The sequence below is a fragment of the Scardinius erythrophthalmus genome, assembly GCF_964197995.2.
Source record: "Scardinius erythrophthalmus genome assembly, chromosome: 11".
Classification (NCBI taxonomy): Eukaryota; Metazoa; Chordata; class Actinopteri; order Cypriniformes; family Leuciscidae; genus Scardinius; species Scardinius erythrophthalmus.
The window spans coordinates 33,517,892-33,535,690 of NC_138231.1; the positions used below are offsets into that span (position 1 = coordinate 33,517,892).

Below are 17,799 nucleotides of genomic sequence, written 5' to 3' on the forward strand. Positions count from 1 at the left end.
TTAAAGCAAAGTTCAAAAGAACAGCATTGATTTGAATAATTTTTTTTTTAAGTTTTACTGTCACTTTTGATAAATGTAATGTCCTAGCTGAATATATGTGTGTGTGAGTGTGTGTGTGTGTATGCGTGATTATTATTAATATTAATATTTGTATTTAAATAATCAATTAATTGCTTTAATAAAAACATGTGCTTACCTCATCCACATTTTCAAAGGCATTGATGATGTCATAGGGCAGGCAAGACAGCAGGTCTATGACAAACCAGGTCTTCAAGTAGTTCATACGTATGAGCTTTGGGTCAGATATGACCTCTCCTCCAGGTCCCACAAAAGTTGTATGAAAGTTCAACACAATATCCACTAGGAAGATGACATCCACCACGCTGTCCAGTACCAACCACACCAGGTTGTTCTGTTTGGTCTTAAATGACACATTATATGGCACCATGATGGCCGTGTAGAAGGTGAGGATGAGGATGACCCAGTCCCAAGTGGTCTTAAAGGTGCAGTAGTGCAATATAATGTGAGGTGGAGTTTTAGGAGCCTCTTGCTTGTATTGAGGGAGGATGTCAGAGCCCAGCTGAAGAGCCTGAATGAGACAGAAACTGAATGAGTTAATAAACATAATGAGAGAGAGAGAAAGAGATGAAAAAGGGGTCAGACGTTGAGATTTTTAATCACCAGCATATGTTTTGAATGGACTTTTAATGTTCTGGTGTCACCACATGGTTTCTTAACTGCTTGACCAAAACCTACCTTTATCAGCCAGCTTTGCTAAAAAAGAAAGTCATCCAGTTTTGCTGGTTTATATCATGCTATGCGGGCCCACCAGGATTTTTTCCTCGGTATTTTTGCCTTGTTCTTAAGTAAACATATTAAAACAAGATGCATTTATTTGCATACTTTTTTTTGCTGATTTAACCATAAAGGCCTGTTCACACCAAGGACGGTGACAATCATTATAAGATGACTATAAACTATAAAGTAATAGTTATGAGAATAGCTATATTAGCACCACAACTATAACAACACAGAATAATGATATCTTTGTAATCACTTTCAGAATTTTTTTCCAGCTGATGAACAATAAAAACATTGACAGCCAATCAGCCAGTCACACAGCTTAAAAGAGTTTGAGCATTTAAAGTGGCAGACAGCAAACTGCAGTGCATGACTACAATAAACAGAATATTATCACCTGTTGGTGTGAACACTAATATAGTTATAATTACAGTTATTATTCTTGGTGTGAATGGGTCTTAAACCTCAATCAATTTTTGTTAGAATGTTGCTTAAAACAATAGCGCAAAAAAAAAATCTAACCATATAAAGTCAATTGATTTTGTATTAAGGATGTCTGTATTTATTTATTTCTAGAAAATAAGACTGGGATTTTTTTTTTTTGCAGTGCAGCAAAATCACTACAAAAAGAAATCATGCTGGTCCAAGCTGGTCTTTTCACTGTCAAAATTATGCACTATAAGGAATATACTATACTGTAACTCATGAATTAAAAGTCCATTCATGTTGTAAGGGAACCATAAGATATAATACACCCAAGTTTTATAGACATAAAGCTTACTTCAGCAGCTATTGGACAGCTGAGTCAACAATCATTTGTCTGGAAATGATGCCAGACTTTATTTCTGCAATGTGGAACCGAAGACAAAGACAGCTGACCTTTTTGTATGTGCATACAGATTACAGTATATGTGTGTGGGTCAGGTTTTTGCTACATTGTGAGGCCCAGATGTATCCAAAAAGTAATGAAAATCAGCCATAAAACCTGACCACTCAAAGGTCCAAGCGAGGAATAAAACTTAATGCAGTTTTAATGAAAATGCAAAAAAGGCCAAGTTTATTGTTAAGGGACAGAAAATGTTATTAGCTCAGTATAAAAGTAAATGGAAAGTCCCCAACAGGGTGATTTTTTTTTTTTTTTTTTTTGCATGACACTCACCTCAGCCAGTCGTGAATGCTTGTGGCTGACCTCAGTCTTGTTCATAGGCGTGAGCTGCTGAAGTGTACCCCGGCTATTGGTTAATGCCCTGGTCAGCCTGGCAAACTTGGTCCATCCTGCCACACAGAGCACCAAATTGTGTATCAGCAACTTGTAACACTTTTTTGCCTCTTCTCTTCCTTTCTTCCTGTTTACTTTATTCACAATCACACTTTTCCACACAACTAGTAGCGCTGCTGGCATCACGCTCCACAACCGAAAAGCAATGGCCCATGCTGATTTCCACTGAGGCTCCTTCAATTGCTGACACCAGTGAAATTTGTTCTTCCCCATCTCTTCCTTCCAAATAAAGTCCCATATTTTGTGTACCCACATCCCATTTTTAAAGTCTATGCCATCAATATGTCACAAACTTAACCAGCCTAACTCTTTCCTCATCTATTCATATTGAGACTTATGAACCTTTGGGGATCTTCACAAAGGCATACGCTTCTTTATGACTTTAAAATGAAAGCATGCTGGAGACATGAAGGGAGAAGTTGCATCCGATGGAGAGCCTCTTTTGAAGTTATTGCTTTCTCATTAATAAAGACTGATGGGAAGTTTTTTCTTTTGAGCCCAATAACCCTAAAGTCAGTGGAGTTAGTTGAGTACTGCACAAGAAGATCTTTAACAAGTGATTACAAAGTGTATTCCAATGTAACTGCCATGTTTTACCACTAATCTCATTCATGCTCTTTTTGCTTTCACAACGGACGGAACGTTTTTAAAAGGTGGGAAAAAAAGTAAAACATTAATAACAGTGCGGCTCACCCATTTAAGTCACATCTCATGAATGTACAAACACAACAATACAGTGCCAGAGTAAGTCTGAGCACATCGGGGCTCTTGCAGCCACTCTCTCTCATTACAACAGGGACATAGAGGGGAAGTCTTTCTGCACGGCCACATGAACAATGAACTCAGTGAAGGGATAAGGAGAGGAAATCAGCCGTGTGCACTTATTGGTAGGATGTATGAAAATAGCACGCTGGTCTGTTCAAGCCCATTCAGGGGGGAACAGATTTATGTCAGAGCAAACTGGCTACATGTAAGTTAAAAGAAGTTTCTGGATTCTTACAAGTTAAACTCAATCGATACAAGCCAAGCATTTATGGAATAATGTTTTTTTTTACCACAAAAAGTCATTTCGACTCATCCCTCCTTTTCTTATAATAAAGCAAACCCCCAGGTCACTTAATGTAACTGAATGTGTATTATTAAAAGTTGTTTAAATTGTTTTGTTTTTTCGGACGTTTTAGGGTTTAGAGTGTACCATTGTCATAGTGACAATATTGTAAAAAAAAGTTTAGAAAACAATATATGATGGGGAAAAGGAAAGAGACGAAAAATGTCACAGACAGAAGGAAGAAAAGGAGAAAACCAATGGATGGTTCAGGCCATCTGGCTGTTTAAGGGCAAAAGAGTCACTGCATAGGACACCTTAGGCGTCTTCCAGATATAGTCCTTCCACAGGGGAAAAACGGCGCTGGGTAGCCAGTGTCGAGACTCGAGTGGCCACATGGCAAAGCCTCAGGGATGTCTCGGTTTGGCCATCACAGCCTAATAGAACACTATCAGACCTAAACTACAATGGAACATATGTTTCCCCAAATACAACACATCTGGCAGAAGAGTGGCAAACTGTGCCTGCTAGACTGCAGACATGCAACAGTCAAGGAAACACAGACTAAAGGGAGCTTTCACTAAGAATCACACCCACTGATAGCAGCATTTATTTGCACATGATATTTGCATTGTTTTGCCGCCCAATTCACTAAAGGAATTAAGCAAATAAGGTAATGAAACATGTGAACAAACTAATTCTGAATGCAGTTTTTTATATATATTTATAGCTCTGAACCTAACTACAGTATAAACACAGTTTCTTCCTTTTGAGTGCTGCTAACTATGTTCCCTTCAACTTCTACTGGCTAGCTCTCAATTTATGCTCTTGTCAATCCCGAGGTCCTAAAGTATACATTTGATGAGCTGAAAATCCTCTCCAGGTAACTATCAGATGCTTACAGAAAGATCTGGAAGGATATCAAAGGGTTTCACTGTTGCCATGGAGCCCATATTCATTCCTCGTTTTCCTTCCCTATTTGCTATTATTTGAAGTTTGTGCCCCTGGGTAAGTCACCATCAATGTGATCATGCTGATAGGTCAGAGGTCTTCAGAGAGAGGACACACTCTATTGTGCTTTAAATTTATTCACAAATCATTTAAACTCTAGGGACGAATACACAGTCAGCACAAAATAACCCAGTGTTCATTGGGAAAACTGACGCCGAATGGTGCTTTATTATGCATATACTTTGCATATTTCATTGGACCACCAGTGCAGAGCAGAGCCTTACAGACAGGAACACTATTCCAATGGGATTTTTAACCCAGCACACATGGACACATACATGAACACACATACAGTACTCTTGCTTTTAGCTCTATCCTTCTCCCCAGGGGTGGTACAGTCACATGGAATGAAGCTCTAGGGAAGATCTCTGTTATACAACTAATTACTAACTTCCTGTGATGCAAATAAAACTAAAAGCTTCACTAACTATGCACAATGCGTGTAATTCTTTACCTTAAAAAACAACAGCGGAAGGCAAAGTCTGGCTTATAGGAACAGTTCACTTCAACCTCATATTATTTAAATAAATTTTAATTACTAACATTAATAAACATTAATAATCTGATATTATAGAAGATGATAATGTTTAAGGTGATAATGTGTATAATATACTACAGTTCGAAAGTGTGGGGCTGTAAGATTTGTAATGTTCTTGAAGGAAGTCTCTTATGCTCACCAAAGCTGCGTTTTTTGATACACCAGAAGCAGTAATATTGGAAAATATTTTTGCAATTTAAAATAACTGTTTACAATATTTGATATATTTTAACAGGAAATTTATGGCTGTGATGGCAAAGCTGAATTTTCAGCACCATTACTCCAGTCTTCAGTGTCACATGATCCTTCAGAAATCATTCTAATATACTGATTTGGTGCATTTTGGTGATTTTTGGCTACTGCACTCTCTCATCAGTAGGTGCACATGAGCTATTCATGAAGCAATACTGAATACACACCTGGAGTGTGACGTTTAACAAATGCCCCTTTAGAACAACAGATCTCATATTTACCAAACAACAAGCTCAGGAGATGTGCCAGGCTATGAATAATCTGATTGTGCTGTTAATATTTATTAGTGCATCAAGGGTCAGGAGCGGCATAGATTAACATTTTGATAAGGGCAAAGAGTCCTTCATTTACAAAGTAATCACTGTAGGTGATTTGAATGCCTGATAGATGCTTAAATAAAGTTAGTGGTATGGTGTGGAGATAAGCAGCTCATATTCTCGACACGGCCATAATAGAGGCCATTCTATGTCAATGGAATGTTAGTGCAGTCACCTGTGATGCATCATTTTCTATATTCATAAATATTTAATAAATGTCATATACATATGGCCAGGCAAGAAGTGTTTTTGGTTAAAGGGATGGTTGAATATGATTTCACTTTTCTAACTTTAGTTAGAGTGTAATGTTGCTGTTTGAGCATAAACAACATCTGCAAAGTTCTGACGCTCAAAGTTCAAAGCAAAGGGAGATATTTTCTTTTAAAGAAATCACTTTTTAAGGACTACACAACATTCCTCCCAGGTTAGTGACATCACCAACCCTAAAATTTACATAAACCCTGCCCCCAGAACATGATTTATAGATTATCAAGACAGAATATACTAATCAATGACTAGAAGATAACAACACATAAGCTACATAAATTCACCAACTAACTATTCAGAAATGTTGTCTACATGTTGTCACTTCTTCTCGAGTCTCTCCATCTTTCTGAATTCGGTTTGAACATAAAAGGCTAAAAGTTTAAAAAATTCCAGTGCATGTCTGTGTGAGGTAAAAGGACACGAGCTCTTGAAGCTCCGCCCCCTGTGCCGGGAGCAGCAGCTCGTTTGCATTTAAAGGGACAGACAAAAACGGTGCGTTTATGCTCGCCCTCAAAAAGTGACAACTTTAACACGCTATATAAAAATATCTGTGAGGTATTTTGAGCTAAAACTTCACATACACACTCTGCTGACATCAAAGACTTATTTTACATCTTGTGAAAAGCGCATTTTACCACCCCTTTAAACAATTTGGAGAAGGTATGCAGTAATTGGTTGAGCCCAAAGTCATACTGAAATCACTGTTTAAAAAGTGGGTGGTACAGGTGTGAGTGTGAGTGGGGGTGTTTTTTTTTTGTATACAGTGGGGAGAACAGGTCCGTGTAACGCTTTGCAGTTCTTTGTTCAATTTGAAATTTAATAATCAGAAATGAGAAAACGGCCCCTTTATTCGTTTTTTAAAAAAAACGAGATTTCGGCTTGATTTTTCGTTTTTTGGTTCACAGGCAAAAAAACGAATAAATGACTTCAAAATTCGTTTTCCACATCTGGGCGGCCTGACACGCCCCCTTCCGCCGATTGGTCAAGCAAATCTGAGCATGTGACGTCATCAGTTGTCGCTCAGGTCTGTTCAACAAAATAATAGTCCTCTACCATGGCTACAGATTCTTAAACTGTACAGGGCAGGTCAGGTCCTATTGGGCTTTCTTCTGTGCAACTTTACACGTTTCACAGAAATCATTACATCAGAGATATTAATTATTAGTCTGCCACCAGCCTGTTTTATTTAGCTGTGTGTGGTGAAGCTGCGCTTGCAGCGCCGAGCGGAAGAGGTTCACTGACCAATGTCCAGTCAGCAGTCAGAACTTTTCTTTTAGACGCTCCGTTTTGCCACGGGATGGTGATTGCAAATACTGTAATGCCAATCGGCTGAGGGTGGGTACCGATGATGGTGAAATAGGCTACATTTTTACTGAAACTGTAATCATAGCCGCGACCCGCGAGAATGAGACAGATGATTGACAGGACGATTGCGGAGGCAATTAAAGGCGCAAGAGAACTTCTGTTAACAAAAACATAAATAAAAAACTGTTTAATATAAGTGACTTTGTCTTTGTTTTATTGTTTTTGTTGTTTTTAATCAAATAATCGTGAACCACAAACTGAGCCTTCGTTTTAAAGGGCAATTTCCAAATATATTTTATTTATTTGTTATAATATGGGTATTTTATAATACAGCATAAATAAAAACAAGCACACGTAATATGTATGCCTATAGGCAAAACACCACAGTTTTTTGGTTTTGTTTGTGAAAACTTTCATCCCCAACCATATTTCTTCATGCTCCACGCTCAGCACCCCTACTTCGCATGGTAGGCCTATAATTAACATGTAAAATCTTTGGTATATGTAATCTATATGTAATATTTAAAAACACTTTACAGTGTGATGGAAAAAAACTTTTCTTAAAGCGTGTTGTATACTGTAATAGACAATTGTCCTGCAGAATGATGAGGTTTTTTGAAAGAAAAACATTGCAAATGTCGAATTGTTGTTTAAAATATAAATCAACAAGAGGCTGTCTGATGAACTCTGTATGAACAAACACACAGGTTTGCAGTATAGGTGGCACAGAAGCAGCATCTGACCCTGCATTTTTAGATGTACATTACACACTGTCTAATGCAGCTCAAAGGAGGCACTGTGAATTTGCATAGCAATTTCATTCTAAGCGGCCATTAAATGTGAAGTGACAACATGAAACACTACTTTCAATATATAAAAAAGCAAGTCATGCAGCCTGATAATGATTGAATACCAATTTACTCATTTAGGCTCACAATAAGCAGATTACATAATTATACCATGAAAAAAAAAATATATAGGCTATATATGTGTGTGTGTGTGTGTGTGTGTGTGTGTGTGTGTGTGTGTGTGTGTGTGTGTGTGTGTGTGTGTGTGTGTGTGTGTGTGTGTGTGTGTGTGTGTGTGTGTAAAGGTATGCCACTTACTGGTGGAACCCAAACAGAAGTCCAGTTCTGGCTGTATAATCAAACAATAAAAACGAGAAACAATGCATGCCATCAAGAACATTTATTGATTCCACAGGAACTTGATCCAGTTTTCCCCATTTTTACTAATAACTACTTTGTGTAAATTCAGAGCAAGGCAAACTATTAAGCATGAACTCGAACAGGATCAATTAACATTTTCAAAGCATTTTGGAACTCTTCTTGGTGAAATTGATAGCACGTTCAAAAAGAGATGAAATGTCAGGATACTGCATAGAAAACGTATGGAGTTCAATTGCCTTTGCAATATTTTGCATTTATATATTTTTGTATATATTTTATAGTTTTCAGATGATTTGATATAATTTAATTGATTAGTTTGTTAAAGGAGAACTTGGTAGCTTTTTTAACTTAATAAAACTGTCTAGAAATCATTTGGATGGTTAAACAACCTGTTCTGGTGATATTGGTGACTTTCCCCGCTCCCCCCAGCGTTCCCAGGCGGAAAACCAACCTTGCAACTTGTTCACTACCGTCCCGGCAAGATAGAAATTGGAAGTCTCGTGAGAAGCGAAAGCGAGAACGAGAACGAGCGCGAAACACAAATTGCTTTACGGCAATTCGACATAAACACGCATGTATGATGTATTACCAGATTACCCACCTCGGTAGACATAACTCCACACGATACAGTTGGCTTGCTCCGATCAAAACAAACGCACATGAGCAGCGGTAGAGAGGGGGAGGAGGCCGCCGCAAGTGAGTTTTTTACGACTGTGTTGTGAAATATACGCCCCACCACAGCTGTAGGGGGAGCTCGTGGGGAAAACATGCGACAACAAAAGGGAAAATCAGCGAAGAAGTGACTAGAGTTCGCTAGAGTTGCCGAGTTCTCCTTTAAATACACATACTTTATCTGTTTGATTATTGTATTATATTTAATACAATATCTCTTCAGTTTAAACCATAAACGCATGCTCTCCCTTCAAGTGGACATCTGAAAATCTCTTTGAAAAATTTGTAAAATGAAAAATAAAAAATAAAATCTTGTTTTCCATGCCCTAAGAGCAATAAAAACACATAGGAAAAAAATCCTGACTGAGGTTATCACAATTCATGCATGAAATGGTTAAACACTTTTTTTATTTATGTTTTTGTTAACAGAAGTTCTCTTGCGCCTTTAATTGCCTCCGCAATCGTCCTGTCAATCATCTGTCTCATTCTCGCGGGTCGCGGCTATGATTACAGTTTCAGTAAAAATGTAGCCTATTTCACCATCATCGGTACCCACCCTCAGCCGATTGGCATTACAGTATTTGCAATCACCATCCCGTGGCAAAACGGAGCGTCTAAAAGAAAAGTTCTGACTGCTGACTGGACATTGGTCAGTGAACCTCTCCCGCTCGGCGCTGTCAAGCGCAGCTTCACCACACACAGCTAGATAAAACAGGCTGGTGGCAGACTAATAATTAATATTTCTGATGTAAAGATTTCTGTGAAACGTGTAAAGTTGCACAGAAGAAAGCCCAATAGGACCTGACCTGCCCTGTACAGTTTAAGAATTTGTAGCCATAGTAGAGGACTATTATTTTGTTGAACAGACCTGAGCGACAACTGATGACGTCACATGCTCAGATTTGCTTGACCAATCGGCGGAAGGGGGCGTGTCAGGCCGCCCAGATGTGGAAAACGAATTTTGAAGTCATTTATTCGTATTTTTGCCAGTGAACCAAAAAACGAAAAATCAAGCCGAAATCTCGTTTTTTCGTTTTTTTGAAAAACGAAAAAACGAATAAAGGGGCCGTTTTCTCATTTCTGATTATTAAATTTCAAATTGAACAAAGAACTGCAAAGCGTTACACGGACCAGAACAAGTATTTGATACACTGCCAATTTTGCAGGTTTTCCTTTTACAAAGCATGTAGAAGTCTGTAATTTTTATCATAGGTACTCTTCAACTGTGAGTGACAGAATCTAAAACAAAAATCCAGAAAATCACATTGTATGATTTTTAAGTAATTAATTTGCATTTTATTGCATGACATAAGTATTTGATACATCAGAAAAGCAGAACTTAATATTTGCTACAGAAACCTTTGTTTGCAATTACAGAGATCATACGTTTCCTGTAGTTCTTGACCAGGTTTGCACACACTGCAGCAGGGACTTTGGCCCACTCCTCCATACAGACCTTCTCCAGATCCTTCAGGTTTCGGGGCTGTCGCTGGGCAATACGGACTTTCAGCTCCCTACAAAGATTTTCTATTGAGTTCAGGTCTGGAGACTGGCTAGGCCACTCCAGGACCTTGAGATGCTTCTTACTGAGCCACTCCTTAGTTGCCCTGGCTGTGTGTTTCGGGTCATTGTCATGCTGGAAGACCCAGCCATGACCCATCTTCAATGCTCTTACTGAGGGAAGGAGGTTGTTGGCCAAGATCTCGCGAGACATGGCCCCATCCATCCTCCCCTCAATACGGTGCATTCATCCTGTCCCCTTTGCATAAAAGCATCCCCAAAGAATGATGTTTCCACCTCCATGCTTCATGGTTGGGATGGTGTTCTTGGGGTTGTACTCATCCTTCTTCTTCCTCCAAACACGGCGACTGGAGTTTAAACCAAAAAGCTCTATTTTGTCTCATCAGACCACATTGACCTTCTCCCATTCCTCCTCTGGATCATCCAGATGGTCATTGGCAAACTTCAGACAGGCCTGGACATGTGATGGCTTGAGCAGGGGGGCCTTGAGTGCGCTGCAGGATTTTAATTCATGACGGCGTAGTATGTTACTAATGGTTTTCTTTTTAGACTGTGGTCCCAGCTCTCCTCAGGTCATTGACCAGGTCCTGCCGTGTAGTTCTGGGCTGATTCCTCACCTTCCTCATGATCATTGATGCCCCACGAGGTGAGATCTTGCATGGTGCCCCAGACCGAGGGAGATTGACCGTCATCTTGAACTTCTTCCATTTTCTAATAATTGCGCCAACAGTTGTTGCCTTCTCACCAAGCTGCTTGCCTATTGTCCTGTAGCCCATCCCAGCCTTGTGCAGGTCTACAATTTTATCCCTGATGTCCTTACACAGCTTTCTGGTCTTGGCCATTGTGGAGAGGTTGGAGTCTGTTTGATTGAGTGTGTGGACAGGTGTCTTTTATACAGGTAACGAGTTCAAACAGGTGCAGTTAATACATGTAATAAGTGGAGAACAGGAGGGCTTCTTAAAGAAAAACTAACAGGTCTGTGAGAGACGGAATTCTTACTGGTTGGTAGGTGATCAAATACTTATGTCATGCAATAAAATGCAAATAAATGATTTAAAAATCATACAATGTGACTTTCTGGATTTTTGTTTTAGATTCCGTCTCTCACAGTTGAAGTGTACCTATGATAAAAATTACAGACCTCTACATGCTTTGTAAGTAGGAAAACCCGCAAAATCGGCAGTGTATCAAATACTTGATCTCCCCAATGTATATGTACAATAACAATTTTAGGAAAAAAAAACATTACGATATCTAGAAATCAATTTTGATTGTAACGTTACATTGGGTTTAATTTGTCTTTTAATGAAATCTAATTTGTTAAATAAAACCATAGATCCGCTAATTTTCCTTTTGTATTGTTATGGTCTGGTGGTTAGAACTTTTGCCAAGCATGTCAGAGGTTACGGGTTCTAATCCGCACTCGTATAGTTTTTTTTTAAGTTTTTTTTTTTATCAAAACCGAACATGTTCATCAGTGGTTAAAGTATATATCAAGCAGGGTGCATATTTGTGTGCATTTTGTTTTGTGATTTGACTGGAACGAATATAGAGTCTCCGCAACGGCGTCAAGTGATAGATTGAAGCGCGCGTCCGTTTGAAGACTGTGCGCGAGCCACAAGAAAACACTGTATCCGCGCCACTGATAGCAGCGGCAACGATCACTCTCTGATTTTAAAAACAACACATTTATGCGCTAGATCGTCTCTATTTAATAACGAACTAAATTAATGCTCTGCTATTTAACTGGAGATTTTTTATTTATTTATATTCATACGTGCCTCAGACTGTTTCAAAAAGTCGTGGGGACAATATCGACCCTAAGAAAAAGTGGTGGGGACATGTCCCACCCAAAAATTATGCCTATACGGATTTTAATATAGCCTACCATGTGACTACAATTGCCAAAGCAGGTATATTATGATGAAAGCACTATAGCTAGACTATGACTATGCTGCCTATCACAGATGTCAATAACTGCAGAGAGGTTTCATTTCACCACTGCTTATGCATTGGAGGGTTTATCCATCTGATTGGCTATCCATATGTTAGATAGTGATATTCACTGAACTTTAATGCCACTTCCTGTCGCTCTGTACACACCCACTGACAAGAGACTCAGCTGGGCACAGGTGCACTGCCATAAAGTGACAGCAGCTGCTATCAAGTCTCTGAGGGGAAATTCCATATATATATACCTGTGTGTGTGTGTGTGTGTGTGTGTGTGTGTGTGTATGTGTCTTTAAAGAGCTCCTGTGTGGGCTAGGATCACTGTCAAAGGACAAGTGCTTCAGTTTAGCAGTGGCACAAGCTGACAAGGAAAATAGCCACTGGTTTATAAGAGATCGAGAGAGAGAAAAACAGAAAGAGAGAGTAAATGGAGGAAAAAGTGGGATCTGACAATGCCCATCAATCATAAATGCACATATATACAAGGAACGCTCTACGGCTGACTGCAGTTCTGCCCATAAGCAGCACTCTCCAACCTAAAGTGACAGCTTGTCAATCTCATTAAACTACCATGCACTATTGTGCCAAGCAGGCTGCACCACACAGTAAAAACACATCCAACCAGTGGCAAGGTTTTATAAGGACCAGGGTGGCACTGGCACACTCAGATTGACAGTCTCTTCCACCCAATCAAATGAGACAATTACATGAATATACATGAATTAAGGAAATGTCACTCCCAAAATTTTGCAGCGTGTACGTGGCTGCTGGTCAAGCATGAAATACAAAAGATGCATTCAAATTCTGAATTGGTTATACATCGCCTTTTTGACATTTTAGGCATGATGACGTGATATCATGAAGTTCCGTTATAATCAATAAAGCTGTCTACATTGTAAATAGATAAATATGACGCTCTACAAAGTGCAAACACTAATACACAAGGGATCTTTTGCCAAATCGCCAATGTGCTACAGTGAAAACTGATCTTAGACCAGCAGTTATGAGCAGCTTTTCCTTCTAAAAGCAATCAAAAGCAACAGCGGGCAATGGTTTGAGTGAGAGAATTCCATGCTAGTCTCAAGCCCGTGGCCAGGGGAAGACTAGGGTGCGTCTTAATCAGCTCCTAGTTCAGTAGTCAGGGCACCGATTAAGGGCCTGTCAGAGCCTTTTTAAGGGCTGTCTAAATCACGAAATCTTCCCAGTGCACTAAAACGTTTGCACCCTAAAAAGTCCCACAATGCACCATGAAAACCACAAAGCATTGAGCATCAAAGCGCAAAACATAAATCATGTGCGCCAACTCACTTCACATAATGACACTCGAAAGATTTATTTTAAAATACAAACCATTATTTAATTACATTTCAGCATAAACATTCATCGCTAGACAGGTAATTGAACATAATCTAGCTAATATTTATAATTTATCAAAGGCTGAAATGTTGCACATATATGTAACAAGCAAAGCATTTATCATAACGTACTTTAGATAACATTAAAACATCATGTCAGAAAGTTGTTCTGATGTTCATACGTAAATACCAGTTGTGATGTTGTAGAATATGTTTTCATGTCACTGGAAATAGAGTCATCAGTGTCCCAAATGTATAGTGAGCCAGGGTCCTTACTGTCCTTACCAGAGCCCAAATTAATGTACACAATATACTGATTCACAACCTAGGGAAGCTAGGGATCAAATTGAGATGCACCCTAAGCCTTACACACACTCCTTCAATGATTATTTTTGTTTATTGTTCTTATTCTGTTCATTGGTTATTTTATTTATAAATGGATTCTGATGTTTTCATGAAACTGTTGGCTGACAATAAATCACATTTAACTAATCTTAATTGTCTAATTATTTTTATCCCATGTATTGTACAATGATGTAATTTAAGAGTAGGCATTTTCTACACCCTATTTCAACAAGGTCCACTCACCTTTAAAATGTCTGGCCTCATCACTGCATCCAACTAACCTTAATCAGTATTTTTGTCTTTTTTTCAGTAAAAATATCTAAACATCTTTAAAATAAGATCAATCTACTTGAAATATTGTAGAAAATATTAGGGATATTTATTAGGAATATTATTTTGTAAGATATTAGGGACTTTTTTATTTAAACCTCTAATTTTTTGTGAGCTATACTTTAACTTATACTTTTAAAAATAAAATAGACAAATATATAAATAATCAATCATTAAATCAAGTAATTTAAATAAAGAAATTTGTTAACAGGTTATGAAAAATAAGCTTAATTCAAGATATATTCTCTGAAATAAAAAGTATTGCTTCCCATGTAGATTTATCTTGTTTTAAGAATATTGTTTACATGAAAACAAGAGAAAAATACAAATAAAATTATAAAAAAATCTAAAATGTTTAATTATTAAAATATGTTTTTGTAGAGTGTTGTGTATAACTGACAATTTTTAAGGGATGTTGACATTTAAATTGTAGTCTAATAAAATATCATTGATCATCCAGATTGCATTTATGCAACCATTTGACATAAATGAGTTGCATCATTTCATTCAAGAGAAAAGTCAAATTCAAGTGAGAAAAAAAAAATGAAACATGATGCATCAAATCAAGTTTTTTGGTATGCTGATGCAATTTCTACAACAAAAAATCAGCAAAATTCTACAATTAAGATGAGGTTTAGAGTCCTTACCTCTGGTGGTCTCATCTTCAATGGGCTGCTTGAAGACAGTGATATCCTTAAAAGTGCAGAGGAACAGGACCACCTTATCGTTCTCATTCCTGATGGGGGCCACCTGCATGTAGAGCCACACAGGGGTTCCTGACAGCACCGGGTGAATGCAATGAGAGAGGAGAGAAAGCAGGATGAAAGGAAAGGAAAGGATGAAAAGTGGTAAGAAGCAAATAGAGGGTTTAAAAGAAGTCATGACCAAGAAGATAAAAGACATGATGAAAATGATGAGAATAGTGAGGGAAAGTGAAAGTGACGTAGTGGTTAAAAGAAGGGAAGGAGAGGAATAAATTATGAGATGATGGTGGCAAATAAAGATGGCAAGAGAAAGACAGGATTTGAGGAAAAAAAGGAGACACAAAGATCAATGAGACCGAGGTCCTCAGTTCACCCATATGAGAAATATACTATGTAACTCTTGTGCCTAATGGGTCATTACATTTAAGCTTAACAGGGCAGCTTTATCTTTCAGAGGCAACATGAGGTGATATATCTTCAAAGTAACTGCATTACAGAAATTCAAGTGCAGAGAGGATGCAATTGTGCCCACAATGCAAGATGCCTCAAGGTGTAAATGGTCAAATAACTCAGCAAATATGTTGGGTTTTTAGGGATGGTCAGAGTAGACGATAATCAGTCATGATCACAAATTAATTGACTTTCACAGAATCTAGATAAGGATAAAATACCGAGTGTGTGTGTGTACCCGCACACCCGTTATTCTATCCTTATCAGCTAAATGGCGTGCAACTGAATAAAACAGAATGCAGGTTTTTCAGAGTCTTTAAAATAATATTTTAACTTCTTATTGCGTACTAAACATGCAACACTGATTGCAAGAAAGCCATGATGGAAACAGAAAGCGGGCCGCATCGCAATCACAAAACAAACAAACAAACAAACAAACAAACAAAAAAACGCAACGTAATAACCAAATGTCTGCATGACGAATATAAAAATGATTTTTTTAAGTATCTGCACATTAGCCTACCCCGAGTACTCGACAAAACGGCTAAAATGCCCATACCCATTTTTAGTAGGACACCTTTTTCGCGAAAGAGCGGTGAAAAGTTTCAGAATGACATTTAGCTCAGGGACGGAGCTACGATTGCCAGCTTGCCCACCCACCCAGGCAGATCCATGAAAATAAAGTTTATATAATGCAATTTTTAAAGTTTAAACGCTGTTCAATGACTTTAAGGAGGCTTTCACACTGGTCACGTTTGCTGTGGTCTGAGTGCGATTGTTCCCGGCGGCCCCCGCAGCGTTGGTCAGGTTTCACACTCAAAGCTGCGTCCCAATTCAAAGACACTTGAAGGCAAGCCTGCAAGGTTACCCAAAAAAACAGCGGCGTTATAAAGGCTGTCTCAATTCGAAGGCTCCTTCAAATGCGGCTTGAAATGTGTCCTTCGTTTCCTGGGCAATGTACGATACAACAGATGGATCCTTTGCAGCCTTGCTTACCTTAGAATTCATTGTGCGCCAGTGACGACACATTGCAGAGAAACTGACTTATATCTTACTAAGAAGTGGTTTTATATAGTTTATACTCTTTATTATATGCAGAAATGGACCAAGATTAACATATTTAAACAGATAGTGAACACTGTTTTTTTTTTTTTAGACAGTTGGCTAGACTGTCCCATTTAACAATGCTCAGTCTGACGTTCGCGCCTTCGAAGGATGCAGCCTCTGAATTGGGATACAGCTTCAACTTGATTCTTTCGAACACTTGTGCAATTGTGTTCATCTCCCGTCATCACAAACATGCACGGCGCATGATAGAAAACATGATGGGGGTCGATATATTATGTTTTTAAACCTTTTGATTACGCACAGAAGAGGGAGCTGCTTGGGTTTACTGTATGTGCGTCGCATGAGGAAGGCATTCTTCTGCTTGAAAACTGACTCTTGGGGAGACAGCAGATTGTGGACCATTCATTATCCGCTCTGATAGTACTCACTATGTGTGACTACGCGGCACGCTCACTCTTGCTTGTATCCAAGGTAAATCATCACCACTGTCATCAATTATAACATGTGTTTTGTTGACTATTGACGTAGCCATTGGCTAAAATGCATGCGCAGGTTACTTTACTTCCTGAACAAGTGCGCACCCGAGTTCGAGTTGCTTTCACATTCACACAGATCATGCCACAGTTTCTATGATAGGCTCATTGCAACCGGTCCTCAAATCCACATGAATGCATCCACATGCATGGCTAAAACTTAAAATATTTTAATATATAAATTTTGTCTAAAGCCATTTTCTCAAGTCATTTTCATTTATTTCTGGAATTCAGCTTCTTATATAGAGCACAACTGCATCTCCGCACTTTCAATCTTCTGCTAGATGCAGCAAGGACAGCAAACAATCATAGCTGGGAATACTCACTGTTCTTCTTATACAGCAGCACTTCAAAGCAATTGGATTCATAGTTATCGAAGGTCTGTCTGACTTTGTCTATTGTCTTCTTGTCTGTCAGCTCGCCGTACATGAAACTGCCGGGAGGGACAGAGAGACATAAGAGTACAAGTCAAAAAAAGGTTGTGAGAGTGGGAGAAGTGGGTGGGAAAGGGAGAAGCAGGTGATGAAAATGAGAGAGACAAAGAGAGTTAGGGGAGCGCACACACCTGTGTGGCACACACATCCGCTCGATAAACTCTACCTTGTCTTTCACTGTCAGTTAATTCACAGAGTGTGCACAAGGGGAGAGGCTGATGACACGGGCTGTCAGTTACTGCAGCCGCTCTATTTAACTTATGGAGGCTGGTCAAACAGTAGATACGAAGCCCTTGTTCAGACAAGTTTCAAACAGCAGCAAAAACAAGGTATGGGTTTAAAGTTCTTGCAAATTGTGCGAATAAGGTGTCTGTGAACAGTGGAGTTTAAAAGTCTGAAATCATATTTGAAAATCTAGCATTCAAAATATGATTTTAGCCTGGAAAAATACAA

At 38.7% G+C, this 17,799-nt stretch overlaps 1 protein-coding gene across 1 annotated transcript in view; it reads right to left on the reverse strand.

Moving 5' to 3' along the window:
- Window positions 1-17,799, reverse strand: part of kcnh5a (potassium voltage-gated channel, subfamily H (eag-related), member 5a) — a 97,918-nt gene that overhangs the window by 64,606 nt on the left and 15,513 nt on the right. Inside the window, exons 3-6 of the mRNA XM_081378637.1 lie at window positions 17,239-17,345; window positions 14,805-14,933; window positions 1,961-2,076; window positions 197-589 (exon numbers count right to left, since the gene is read on the reverse strand). Coding sequence (XP_081234763.1) covers window positions 197-589; window positions 1,961-2,076; window positions 14,805-14,933; window positions 17,239-17,345 — 745 coding nt within the window. The remainder of the gene's footprint in view (window positions 1-196; window positions 590-1,960; window positions 2,077-14,804; window positions 14,934-17,238; window positions 17,346-17,799) is intronic.